The 13,656-nt window shown below is 35.3% G+C and overlaps 1 protein-coding gene across 1 annotated transcript; it reads right to left on the reverse strand.

The window, feature by feature from the left end:
• Positions 1-989: 989 nt before the first annotated feature.
• LOC126736395 (1,5-anhydro-D-fructose reductase-like) lies at positions 990-8,392 on the reverse strand. Its single transcript, XM_050440724.1, has 6 exons — positions 8,152-8,392; positions 7,958-8,091; positions 1,999-2,102; positions 1,744-1,944; positions 1,441-1,691; positions 990-1,384 (listed from the first exon to the last, which is right to left on the reverse strand). Exons 2-6 carry the CDS (start codon positions 8,085-8,087, stop codon positions 1,033-1,035), a joined length of 1,038 nt encoding a protein of 345 aa, XP_050296681.1. The 5' UTR covers positions 8,088-8,091; positions 8,152-8,392; the 3' UTR covers positions 990-1,032.
• Between the last annotated feature and the right edge of the window lie 5,264 nt (positions 8,393-13,656).

Genomic DNA, 13,656 nt, shown 5'->3' on the forward strand with positions numbered 1-13,656 from the left:
ATTATTTTAAATTAGGTAGGTACTTAAATATTAATGTACTAACTAAACTTAAGCTAGAGGATGAATTGTGAAACTGCATCACACTAAGTAACTCATTATGCATTTGTAATGCAACAATATAAATGTAGCAATAGTATTGTTTTTGTTGCTCACTGCTCAGTTTTTGGGACAATGAACCAGACGACGTAAAACAGACACCTTTTTACTTCTACGTCCACGTTTCGACCTATGTTAAGGCACCCTCAGGGCACTTAAGATTCATAGTTATTAGAAATTATTTTTTCTATTTTAGGTATTTGGTGTTATCGTTGTATGCCTACCAAAGAATGACTTGAAATAATCTTAATATTTGCCAAGTTTATTACAGGTATTATGTGTTTTTAAGTTTCTTCAAATCTTACAGGGAGTTGAAATAAGAGGCTTTTTATGCCCGAGTACTTTTTAAGTAATTTCTGATATAAATAGTAAAGAGTAAACTCCCATTTTCTTTCTGGCCTTTGGGTTCACCTTTTAGGCTATTGATGCTTCTGGACTCTAATTGCCTGGAAGACGTCAATAACTTTTTTAAATCAGTTTTTACTATTTGCAAGAATTAAAATAATATCAGGCAGTTAAAGCAAACTTGACTCCCTAGAACAAAACATGTATTTTTTCAAGCAGTTAAAACTGTAGTTTTAATTTCTAGACTATATTTCTGAAATATTGTCAACAAGCACACACTTGGACTTCAATTGTCTGAAAAAAGCCAATAATATTTTTTCGGGCAGTTTTTACTACCTTAAAGAATTTAATTAATTGTTTTGAGGCTGTTGAACATTAGTTCTTTCCTCACATAGTTGAAGGAAATTGTGCATTTGAAACTCAACTGCCTGGAAAAAAATAGCCATTTTTCCAAACAGTTGAACCTAAAGTTAATGCCTCTGAACCGCAATTGCTCTATAATTATCGAGCATTTCTTGTATTTTTATGCAATAGGAAATAAATTATAGTTATTTAAAAGTAGTCCTTTATTGTTCAACGTGCTTAAATAAATCACAACTGCTTGGTGCTTCCCTCCCGCTCTTCCTGCCTTTCGAGGACCTCTTCGGGCTTTTTAAAGGGATAACAAGGATGATTTTCGACCCCTTTAAAGAACAAAAAGTTGAAAATCCGGCCGTTCTCTCCCTTATCCAGCTGGTCCAACTTGGTCAGATCCTCTTGTTCCAGTTCGAAGTCGAAAATGTCCAAGTTCGCTTTAATACGTTCCGGGTTCCCGCTTTTTGGGATCACTATGACGTTTTCCTGGGTGAGGTGCCTTAAGAGTATCTGCCCGGGGGATTTCGAGTATTTCTCCGCTAATTCCTTTACCAAAGGATGCCCTAAAATGTCTGGAAAATCATTTAGTCTGAAATTGAAAAAGTTAATAATTTATTGAAAAATCCCACACGGAATAATGCTTACGAATAATTATATTTCGCGCTAAAGTGACTGTTGGCCCCGGGACTTCCCAGGGGCGAGTAAGCCGTCACCGCTACATTTAAACTTTGACACAACTGCCGTAAGTTTTTTTGCTGCAAGTACGCGTGCATTTCCACCTGTAGCACTTCCGGTTTTATTTCCGCACAGTCGTGAAGTCTTCGAAGTTGTTCCGCGTTGAAGTTCGACACCCCGATCGATCTTACTTTGCCTTGCTCCACTTGTTTTTGCATCACCTGTAAAAGTGAACTTAATGTTGAGGATTGACTTTTTGACCCCTCTTATTACTTTCCAAGTGTCCACGTAATCGACCAAATCCAGACTAAAGCTGCCGTCCTCGTTGATCAATGGGGCCATGGTGGCCTCGTTTAAATGGAAACTGAACGGCATGTGCATCAAGTACAGATCCACGTAACTTAGTTGTAGTTTTTCTAAGGATAGATTTAGGAATCTTTCCACGTCGCTCGGTCTGTTTCCGAAATTTGGCAGCTAAAATGCGCATACATGTTATGTACTATAACGCACCAAAAAAAAATGATGTACCTTTGTGGTTATAAATAGGTCCTCTCTTTTCAATTTACCAGAGTCCAGCCAGGCTTTTAAGACGTTTCCTATCGGTTCTTCTGTGTTATAGTTAAATGCAGTATCTGAAAAATTCATTTTATTTCATCGCAATAAGTTGGTCAGAGATATAATTAGGTATAACAGAAAGATGGATTTGTTTGAAGAGGACTTGTAATGCAAAAATACCCAATTTCCATCTTTTATGCATAAAGTTTATTTTTGCTTAACTCTCTGTACTAGAGTCCCTAAAGTATATTTTTATCGTCAAATATATATTTATTTTTTAGTAAATTTTTGAGTGAAAAGTTGTGTGGGGTGGGTGGGGGGGTAAGGGTAGACTTAATGAAAAACGGGTTTTTTTCCAAAAAATAATTGCCAGAGAGAAAAATGCTTTTTAAATAGGCGATAAAAAAAATCTATACTTTTCTCACATAACGATACACTTTTTTCACGGATGATATGCTTTTCATACACGTTATTTATCTTATAGTGTAATAATGAAATGTCTAGCTTGAATAGATACCTTTATTATAAATTCCATATTAACAATTATGTAACGATTAAAATAAACGTTTTTTGATTGTGCATTACTAAATATTCAACATTTTGTTGATGGTATAAGTATAACTACATTTATTAAGAAACTCATTCCATTTTGTAAACATCTTTAAGTATTATACAATATGCCATATTTAAACGTGAATAATTTAAATATAATATTAAATTCCTCAACGTATATCATACAGACATTTTCTCCGATATTCATAGTTGAAGTTCAACCAAAAATGAACGTTTATTTCACTATCATGCGTTGCTTGGGTCATAGGGTTATTTTTTAATTCTAGTTTAACTGTCTTGCTATGATGTGATTTTTTTACATCGGAACGCGTTGAACAGAGACGGAAATAATGTGTCCGAGAGAGATGGGTATTTCAAAATACTGAAAATTGTTTTTAATTAATTCTACTTATACCCTAATTCTTTTTCCGTACAAGTACTATTTATTCAAAAGTATTATTAATATACGGTGTGGATGTGGAACAAAAATAAAACAGTTCGCTTTTACCCATAGATTAATACTTCTTATATAGAAAATTACCATAAAAGCAGCCACACACATACAGTTTTTCCTTGAGACAAAACTGTGCAGTTTGGTCTTAAGGATTGCCTTTAAATGCGGATGCCCCACACACACGGACTGAAATTTTACGTCAGTTCATTTCGGCAACTATAGCATCTACCGACGATGATGCTCTGGCGTTAATTGGTTGGCTTATGGTGAAAAAGTGGGCCAAAACTCGTGAAAAAAAGCATAATGAAAGAAGTGTCTGGGCAAAAGGATGGCTAATGAAGAGAAACAAATACTCCCATATAAATCTCCTTTCTGAGTTAAAGGTTTGTCCTAAAGATTGGCACAATTATTTGAGAATGGACAAGCAAAGCGATTTAAATTTATTATCATTGGTTACTCCTTTGATTAAAAAAAAAGATACGGTAATGCGACGAGCCATTTCCCCCCATGAAAGGCTTACAGCGACCTTGAGGTTTTTGGCCACTGGCAGAACGTACGAAGACCTCAAGTATTCAACAATAATTTCTCCTCAGGCACTTGGTTATATAATATCAGAAACGTGCAGAGCTATATATCAAGGCCTCCACAGGGATTTCTTAAAGGTAAGAAAGAACAATATATTACATATTGTGAAGCTTTAATTTGTCAACATTAAACTTATTTAATAGCTATGTTTTTTTTACAATCGTTTCAATTATTCAACATGTTTATTTGACTAAGGTAGATTTTACAATTTGTCAACGTCATATATCTTATGTGGGGCCAAGAATCTTTAATTTTATACCACACGCTACTATTGTCCAGACACCAATCTGCAACCCTTATCAGTATGTCAAGAAAGTCCATTAAGTTATTCGAGTTCGCTCAGCCCCGACCTAGGACGTGTACAAAATAACCAGCGTCAATCATCAGGCATAAATAATAATTCAATCAGAAGACCATCAAAGCGTAGGATCATTTTTCTCGAATTTTGCGGAGAACATGAATTCAAATATATTACTTAAAATTGTACAGTATTGTTACAAAATTAGTGTTTGTGCCCTAAGTCACAAGTGACATGTCGGGACACAGTATTTCAGAATACAATAATAATTTAACAATAAATTTGAGAACTTGAACTGGGACTTTTTTTGTTCCCATATTAAATAAAGTCCTTGATTTGTCACTTTTTCTATTTGCTATAATTTCTGAAAGTTTCATACATTTCCTACTAGATACATAGGCCCAGGATTTCAAAAATTATATTTTAAGAAGAGCTTACAGAATTGGATTACAGGTACACATGAGTGTTAAAATATTAAATAAAATTTTAGTAAACACATAAAAAATAATTTAGTTTTTACCGAAAACTGTAACGTCAAAGGTTTATTGGCGCTTTATGGGTATCGACGCGACCCTTTCTTGTGCTCCGATGCAATAGGAAATAGATTATAACCTAAATTATCACTTTACATGAAAGCTTTTTTTATTATTAATTTTCCACCCAATTAGTCCGTTTTCCATAGATTTTATGCAAGAAAAAATATACGCGATAAATTATCTAACAAAAAAAAAAGTAACAATGTTTGTAGCAGATTACAGAGAACGACTTTACTCAAATTTAACGATAAAATGGCAAAAAATTGTGATTTTTGTAAAGTGTCATTAACGGTGCCGTATCAGTTTAACAGGATAGTTTGCGAGGAAGTCGCTTATTTTTAATGCGAGCTTTTTCCAGATTTTGTCCCACTTTATGGCAAAAAGAAGCAAAATTTCGATTCCTGATGATGGCCATCATTATTCCAAACAACTTTGATTTAAACCATATTCTTTTTGTAATTTTGGTAATTTAAATTTTTTTCCTGCTTTGACTTTCTTTACATACTCATAACATACGAAAAGGTTCTATATCATTATCCAAACCTAATTATACTAAAAAAAACAACAGTAAACCAAATGGTATATCCTCTTAATCCTTACGGCAAAAACACCTCAAACAAACCGTGATAAAAAGCCCACGCTTAAAACGTTTGAAGGCTTATTTTCGCAAACGTGTCGCAGTCGCAAAAATGTTGCGAAGAAACCTGAAAATCATCGTTTTGGCGGTCATTTTCTTGGTCAGCACCCAATTCGACCCGTCGCAAGGTAACTCGTACAACCTTAGAAAATATTGAAAACCCCACATTCAGTGAATTAATTTCCATTTCAGGCCGACCGGGACTGTTTTCTGGATTGAAAGCGTAAGCGTTTCCAATACATCGGACTTGTTGCGTCATTAATTTAGCAATTTTAGACCTTTCACGGACGCTTTAAAAGCGGTATGTGAACAACTGGCCAACCTTAAAGACCAAGGGAAACCACTGGACCAAGACGTGGTCGCGAAACTGCTGAACGCCCTTAACGTTTCCAGCATATTGGACCTGAAGGAGGATGCTCTGCAGGGGCTGCAATCATACCTCAACGTCACCGACATCCTGGAAATCGAGAAGGAGATCGCCAACAATGGCACCACTATTTGTAGACTGTGTGCAAAGGAGACCACTACTGCTCCGCCAACCACCACGCCTATTATATTGCCTCCTGAATCTACTATATCTGAACTACCTATTATAACAACTGGAGTAGAAGTAAATTCACCCACTTCTAGTGATTCTACCCTTTTAGGAAGTGGTACTGGAAGTAGTGCTTTAACAACGACTCTTCCGCCAGAAGTAATCACTTCTAGTGAACCTACACCAGAACCCCCCATAACAATTAGCACTGTTGATCCATTCAGGTCTAGTGACCATACCATCTCTGGAGATGGAATTAGAAGCAGTCTTTCAACTATCCTTCCATCTGATCTAACCTTATCTAGTGACCATTTTGAGAGTACTCCTTCAACATGCCATCCTTCAGATTCAACTGGATCTAGTGATACTTCTGAAAGCACTCCTTTAATTGGCCATCCTTCAGATCCCACTGGATTTAGTGAGCCCTCCGAGAACACTCCTATCCCTATCCTTTCTTCAGATTCAACCTCATCTAGTGATATTTCTGAGAGCACTTCTTCCACTATTTATCCTTCAGATCCAACTGGATCTATTGATACTTCTGAGAGTACTTCTTCCACTATTCATCCTACAGATTCAACTGAATCTAATGACCCTTCTGAGAACACTCCTTCAACTTGTCATCATTCAGATACAACTGGATCTACAGACACTTCCGAGAGCACTCCTTTAATTATTCATTCTTCAGATCCAACTGAATCCAATTACCCCTCTGAGGGCATTTCTTCAACTATCCTTCCTTCTGATTTACTCTCATCTACTGTCATTTCTGAGAGTACACTATCAACTGTCATTCCTTCGGATTTAACCTCATTTAGTGATTCTTCTGAACATAGTTCTTCAACTATAACTCCTTCAGGTACAAGTGGATCTATTGACACTTCCGTGAGCACTCCTTTAATTATTTATGCTACAGATGCAACTGAATCAAATGACCCATCTGAAAGCATTCCTACTTCAGACTCAGCCTCATCTAGTGACACTTCTGAGAGCACTCCTTCCACTATCATTTCTACAGATGTAACGGGACTTAGTGATCCTCCGGACAGTACTACCTCAACTTATCAACCTTCAGTTTCAACTGAATCTAACCATGACCCATCTGAGGGCATTTCTTCAACTATTCTTCCTTCTGGTTTACCCTCATCTAGTGACATTTCTGATAGCACACCTTCCACTGGCTATCCTTCAGATCAAACTGGATCTAATGACCCGTCTGAGGGCAGTGCTTCAAGTGTCGATCCTTCTGATTTACCTGTATCGAGTGACACTTCTAGCAGCACCCTTTCCACCATCCATCCTTCAGATTCAACTGGATCTGGTGACCCTTCTGAGAGTACTCTATCAACTGTTTTTCCTTCAAATTCAACCTCATCTAGTGATCCTGGCACTTCAACCATTATTTCTTCTGACTCAACTGGACCCAGTGAAACTGCATCTACTAGAACCGAGCCACCTGAAACTATCAGTACTACTTGTGCGAAAACTACAACTCAGAAATGTTCTTGTGGGAAACATTAAGGAAACCGAACGTTAAAAATTTGGTTATGTTATTTTTTTTTTAAATAAAATATGCCTACTTTGTATTGTCTGTTTGTGGTACGTCATATCGAGGATGTGGCAATGTTGTAAACGGATTCGTTAAGTTAGAGCCATAACTTAGTGAGTAGGCGCCCATAAGCGACATGTCATGCGATCGAGTCATGCCGTCACCGTATAAGGCGCTTTAAGCGTTTGTTAGGAATCTTCTGAGGCCGCCAATACACTCGATGTGCAAGCTGTAGAAACAATAATAAACCATAAATTGATATTTATTTGAGCTGAGAAATATTACATATTTTAGTAATAGTTTATCTGTGTTTAGGATAATTATTCATTACTGTGATATTTGGTTTTCCTTAAAAGTAGTGTTAAAAATAACGCCATTTGAGCAAAATAATAAATATGATGACGTAACATTGATAAATTCATCGTAATGCAACCGAGTAAGACGCCTACTCCCTAATATGTGGCTTTAGTTTCCGTCAAGCAACTGTCAAAGTTGTCAAACTGACAATAAAAATTGAGAGGTGGCAACGTTGGCACTATTGGCTAGCGTCACGGAGAATGTTGGGTGAGAAGTTAGATAAATAACTTAAAAAATACGTAAAAATCTGAAAGTGAGAATAGAAAGTAGTTATAAAAGGCGTGGCATTTTCTTATGGTTTCTGTCAATATTTGACGTTTATTCTTAATACTAAACGTCAGCTGTCAATATTGACAACTGACAGTGGTTTTTTTTTTGGCACTGAAGTTTCGAGTTAAAAACAGGAATTAATAATTTTTCTATTAATACCGATGTGTCTGTATCCGCACTCCAGAGCGGCATTCACGGCACTTTCGACTTCTTGGGGCTGCGCCCTCCACGTTCCCAGGCCCACTATCGGCATTTCCAGGCCGCTACTTACAAGTCTGACGGTTTTCATTTCTCTTCAAAGTTAAAAATCGTATTTTTTTTTTAATTAAATTAAATTGCATTAAAAAACTTACCAGTTAGTAGTGACCAGTTGATTGCACACGGAAACACGCACTATATGCAACGACCGTGATAATTTTCGTTTTTGAATTTCCTGGCAACTCAAATGGACGAATATTTTTAGAAACGCCGATGACGTTCAGCTACTGTAGCAAGGTTATAACGGGCAGGTGGTTGGTGTTTTTAATTTAAAAAAAAAAAATGAACAATTGAACCGGTGAAAATTAGTTCAAAGTCGATGGACGCTCTGTCCTTGTACCATGACCTTCCAATATGTTCCTGCAGGACGGAAGGACGGCGACGCGTCTTTTATCGATTACCTCCAATGACGTCACGACATTTGCAATTTCCAAGTTTTCACTATTACCAAGTTTATACGAGCACCTTAAAGTGATTTAGAGGGAATCGGTTTAATATAACTCGCATGTGTAAACAACCATAAACCGGTTTAGCTTAAATCGATTTAAATAAGTGGATTATCCAATTTTAAACCGCTTTAAACCGTGTAAACACGTGTTAACCGATTTAACTACCAGTGCTACCAATAAAAATGTGCAAATGCTTTAAAAAAATAAATAAACAAATAGTTTAAGGGTAAATGGTAATTTTTTCCAAATCATTTCTTTATCACTTGTTAAACTAGTGAATTTTTCAAGATGGTTTAATTGCCCGTATAAATTTGGTAAATGTTTCTTCCGTGTCTGTGGCAACCCTGCAGTTTTAGGCGGGAAAATTATTTTGCTTCATTTAGGAACGAATATAGAGGGCGTCCGTGACCGACTTTAAAAACTCATATAAATAATTTTATTATTTAAAATTTAAACCTAAATTTAAAAGCCAACGTTTCGGTTTTGGGTGACCATCATCAAGTTTTTTTTTAATACTTTTTATTTAATTTTTTAGATCTCATTGGCGCTCTAAGAATAACATATACCATGTATACACGCAACCACTAAGCTGTGCATTAGCGAATTAAATAAAACGCATGTGTACATCGTTTTAACGTTCCTAATTCGCATTATTTCAAATCGTTTTAAATATTATGTGGATGATCTCGCTTTGATGCGCATTAAGGTTCGCTTTATACGAGAGAAGATCCAAATTGTTTCGTGTTTTCGCAAAATTTAAAGAATTATATTCTTTTATTAGAGATTTTCTTACTCAATGTCTCAATCTAAGTAATTTATCAATAAATTATTTAGATTGGCAATAGAAAACTGCTGGTTAACGTCAACGTTAAAATCTCTTTGTAAGGTTTAAAAGCGTTTTTGCTCTAATTCGCATTAAACATTCATGTGCAAACCCAGCAAATAAGTAGAGTACTACTAAAACAGCTGGAACATATAATATAAACCGTTTTTTGCCTTAGATATTTACCAAGTTTATACGAGCGCCTTAAAGTGGTTTAGTGGAAATCGGTTTAAGATAATTCGTATGTATAAACAATCGTAAACCGCTTCAGCGATCGTAAACCGGTTATCGATTTAATTAAGAGTGGATAATCTGATTTTAAACTACCATGTAAACACCTTATGTAATCCCCATGTAATCACCCCTTAACCGATTTAACTCCCAGTGCTACCAACAGAAATATGCTTAAATGTTTAATAGTTAGATGTTAATTTGTTGCCAAATCATTTTGTTGACACTTGTTAAACTATTGTCAACTTTTCATTTTTATTGGCCCAAGTCTGGCTAGCTTTAACACATAATTAACAGATCAAACGAACTTACCTAAGTGAAGTTCGATCTGGATTATATTTCAGCCTTGTCTCGTAAATAAGTAGAACAGGTAGCTATTTAAAGCAAATTGCAACAAATTTCATAGGAAACATGTTATATTAATAATATTAGGCACACACTTAGAATTGGTATGTACATAAAACATTAATTCTAAGGATGGCAACAACATAATATGGTTATACATTTATTTTTCAAGATAACTTATATCTTAATAAAAATGTACCTACTTAATATGACAAATAACAAATCTGGAAAATATTTTCCTATACAAACATTAGAAACAAGAAACTTAAAGATAAAAACTCGTCATAATACTAACAACTAAGAACAGTCGTTGCAAAATTGTCTTTTTGAAGCAAAGGTCTGTTATAATGATTGGCAAAAACAGAGGATTTGTCCGGCCAGCCAGCTGCAAGCCGAATAGAGTCATAAGATACTCCCTTTCGCGCAGCTGCAGATGTCTCTATGAGCTGTGAACTGGTTCGTATCCAACCCACTCTTCTTTAGAATCACCTTTAACCATCTAGAAATTGTTTGAGAAGTGAAATCTCTATGAGGTTTCTTAACGGTAATAAAAAGATTTTTTGACGTCTGTCTTAAATTCCTGGTTTTATTTAAATACTCAATTAAGGGTCTAGCTGGACAAACTTTCTTATCTTGATTAAAGAAAGGCAAAAGAAGAGTAGGTCGAATGCGACCTTTGGCTGAAGTTTTAAATTTTTTAGGTATTTTAACCTCAACTTTGTTTTCTTCTATAATAATATTTTCAACTTCTATGTTGGCTAAAGTCTGTACTCTTTGACCAGTAGCCAAGGCAATAAGGATTGCTAATTTATATGTGAGGTCTTGAAGGCTTAATGTTTTATTAGATTTAACATATGTCAAAACAACAGAGGGGTCCCATGTGTAATTGTATCTGGGAGCAGTAGGTCTTAAACTATGGACCCCTTTAAAAAACCTCTTAATTCTAAAATCCGAAGTTAATTCTGGCCCCCAAATTTGAGTAAGAGCTGCTCTAAATGAATTTAAAGTCGTCTAAGTAGCTCCATTTTTAAATTGAGTAGTAAAAAATTTTAAAATATCTGGGACAGAGGCTGAATAAACATTCATGTTTCGAGATTTTCAAAATTGCCACCACAGTTTAAGACCTGAATTATATTGTTGAATTGTAGAAGTAGTAATGGAGGCCAAGCAAATTTCTAAAGCTTCTTCAGGTACTGAACTAGCTCTCAGGGCTTGGAGGATAACACTCCTGGCACCAGGAATATTTTTCGCCAAAATGGATGAGGCACGTTCCTAAAATAAAGTAAACGTTCGTCAGCCTCGAAAACTAAAAGTGTTGATTCTAATAATGATGTAAAAAGTGGGTACCATGGCTGGGACAGAGAAAAACAAACCACCGAGAAGGGACAAAGCCGGGACCGATTTTTCTTACGCATGTGCGAGTTTATTTGGTATACCTGTCTTATTGCCGGTCCCCTGCCAGCCGTCGGTTAGTCCGGTAATATCAGAGAAAAACAAACCACGTGTGGTGGTTTTTTTTGGTGGTTCAGGTGGTTTGTTTTTCTCTGGTTATAAGGCCGACCATATTCCCACAGAAAATGCCTTTCGGTATGTTTGTGGCTATATTATGAAAAGAGCACTTGAAGTTCATATTAACTGTGATACCTGCACCAATTTCGGCAAAATGTGTGATGAAATTGATATAAATAGATTATTTCTTCATTTTAAGGCTTATAATCCCAGTATATGTAATTTTGGTGGCTTACAATCTCCGCCAGAAGGGTTTATTTCATAATATATATTTAAATTAAAGGAAATATTCAATTGTAATTTTGAGAAAATGTGCATAAACCAGGGAATAACTAACAATTTATTTAACATAATGAAAACTATTAATTATGAATACCCTTGTGCACATTTTCCAAAAACCTTTATCTTAAAATTTTTTATGGTTGAAAATAGGTTGAAAATATTGAAAATATTTTACACCATTAAATATAATAATAGGGTCTTAAAAACAAATAAAGATAAAAATGTTTGAAAACTAAAAATTTTGCGGAATGTATAAATGTACCTAGGTTTAATTTAATTATTGCCAATGTATTTTTGTGTTTCATTATACAATGAGCCAATATTATTTCCTCAAAAAATGAAAGTTTTTTTAGAAGATTTTTTGTTTTTTCATTATTTATCCTAAATGGTAATTTTTATAGTTGGCACTATACCGGGTGACACATGAAAAAGGGAACACGCAATAACTTTTTTATTTTTCAAGATAAACAAATGAAATTTGGTATGTTAATAGAATGGTTATAAAGGCATATTTTGACGTATTCAATTGTTTTTTTATCACTTCCGGTTGAACCGGAAATGACAAGAACTTTCTTATTTTAAATGGGACACCCAGTATATTTTTTCATACATTTGTTTATCTTGAAAAATAAAAAAGTTGTTGCGTGTTCCCTTTTTCCTATGTCACCCGGTATAGTTTAGGTATACCAACAGTAAAATAATGTAATAGTTTTCATTTCAAATTCCCAATAAAATTTTTAATCTATTAATTGTCGTATTTCTCTCCGTGTACGGAACTATTAAATTGCCAAAACGATTTTTCTCCGTTACTTTATATGTAGCGCTATAAAAATAGCGCTTACTTTTATAGTTATAGTCATTTAAGCCCGCTCAAGGGCACCAAAATTGGACCCCAGAAAATCAACGGTAAATGCGGGTTTTGTCGCTTCTCGGTGGTTTGTTTTTCTCTGGCTGGGATGTCCAGAAGGGCACAACGACAATTCCTCTAGCTTTTTCCTCTTTTATTTTATGCAAAGCACGAAGAATAACATGAAAATAGTGGAAAAGCATAAAAGAAAAACTTGTTCCATTTTATCGTGAAGGCGTCCACTGCTATGCATTCTGAACCTCCCAACCATGATACAAGCTTTTTGCATTTAGCGTTCATTTTTGAAGCAAAGAGATCAACTTCTGGTTTCCCAAAAGTGGATATTATATCTTTAAACACCAAGTTGCTTATTTCCCATTCGGTTTCTTTGGATAATTTAAGTCTGGATTGTGTATCTGCTTCAAAATTGTCTTTAGACTTTATATAACTGGCATATAAAAAGATATTTTTACCCTCGCACCATTGCCAAATAATACGAGATAATTTATTTAGGGATTGGTGCTGTACACTTCCCATCTTATTAATATAAGCCATGGCAGTTGTATTGTCAACTCGGAATAATATGTTACGGAATAATGTTACCAAAAACATACTCAAAATATTATGTTGTCACCAAAAACAACAAATATGTATGTTGCCAAAAACATACAATTTAAAATGTACGTCACCAAAAACGTACAATTTGGTACTTACTGTTTAACTGGTGGACATCCACCCTAACTGTTTCACGAACAGAGTGGCGAGGCGACAAATCACTATCATAAGGTGAAGAATATGCACTGAGTTCTCCGGCATCACCGCCTCTAGAGCTCCCCATACTCTCCAAACGTCGCCTTTTTTCCCGACTATTAATTTCATCTAATTGTTGCATTTCGACCAATCGTTTCAACGCCGATTTTTCCATTCTCTAGATCGACTACGAGAATGTTGTCGTTTACGGCTGTGCCTAGGCATATTAACCTATTTATTTAATGAACAATTTATGTGAGACTCGATGCCATCGGAGATACTACCACAGATGTAAATAGCTCCGCACGGATACTACCTGTTCTACTTATTTACGAGACAAGGCTGAAATATAATAATAATGAAT

Source organism: Anthonomus grandis, chromosome 5, assembly GCF_022605725.1.
Source record: "Anthonomus grandis grandis chromosome 5, icAntGran1.3, whole genome shotgun sequence".
NCBI lineage: Eukaryota > Metazoa > Arthropoda > Insecta > Coleoptera > Curculionidae > Anthonomus > Anthonomus grandis.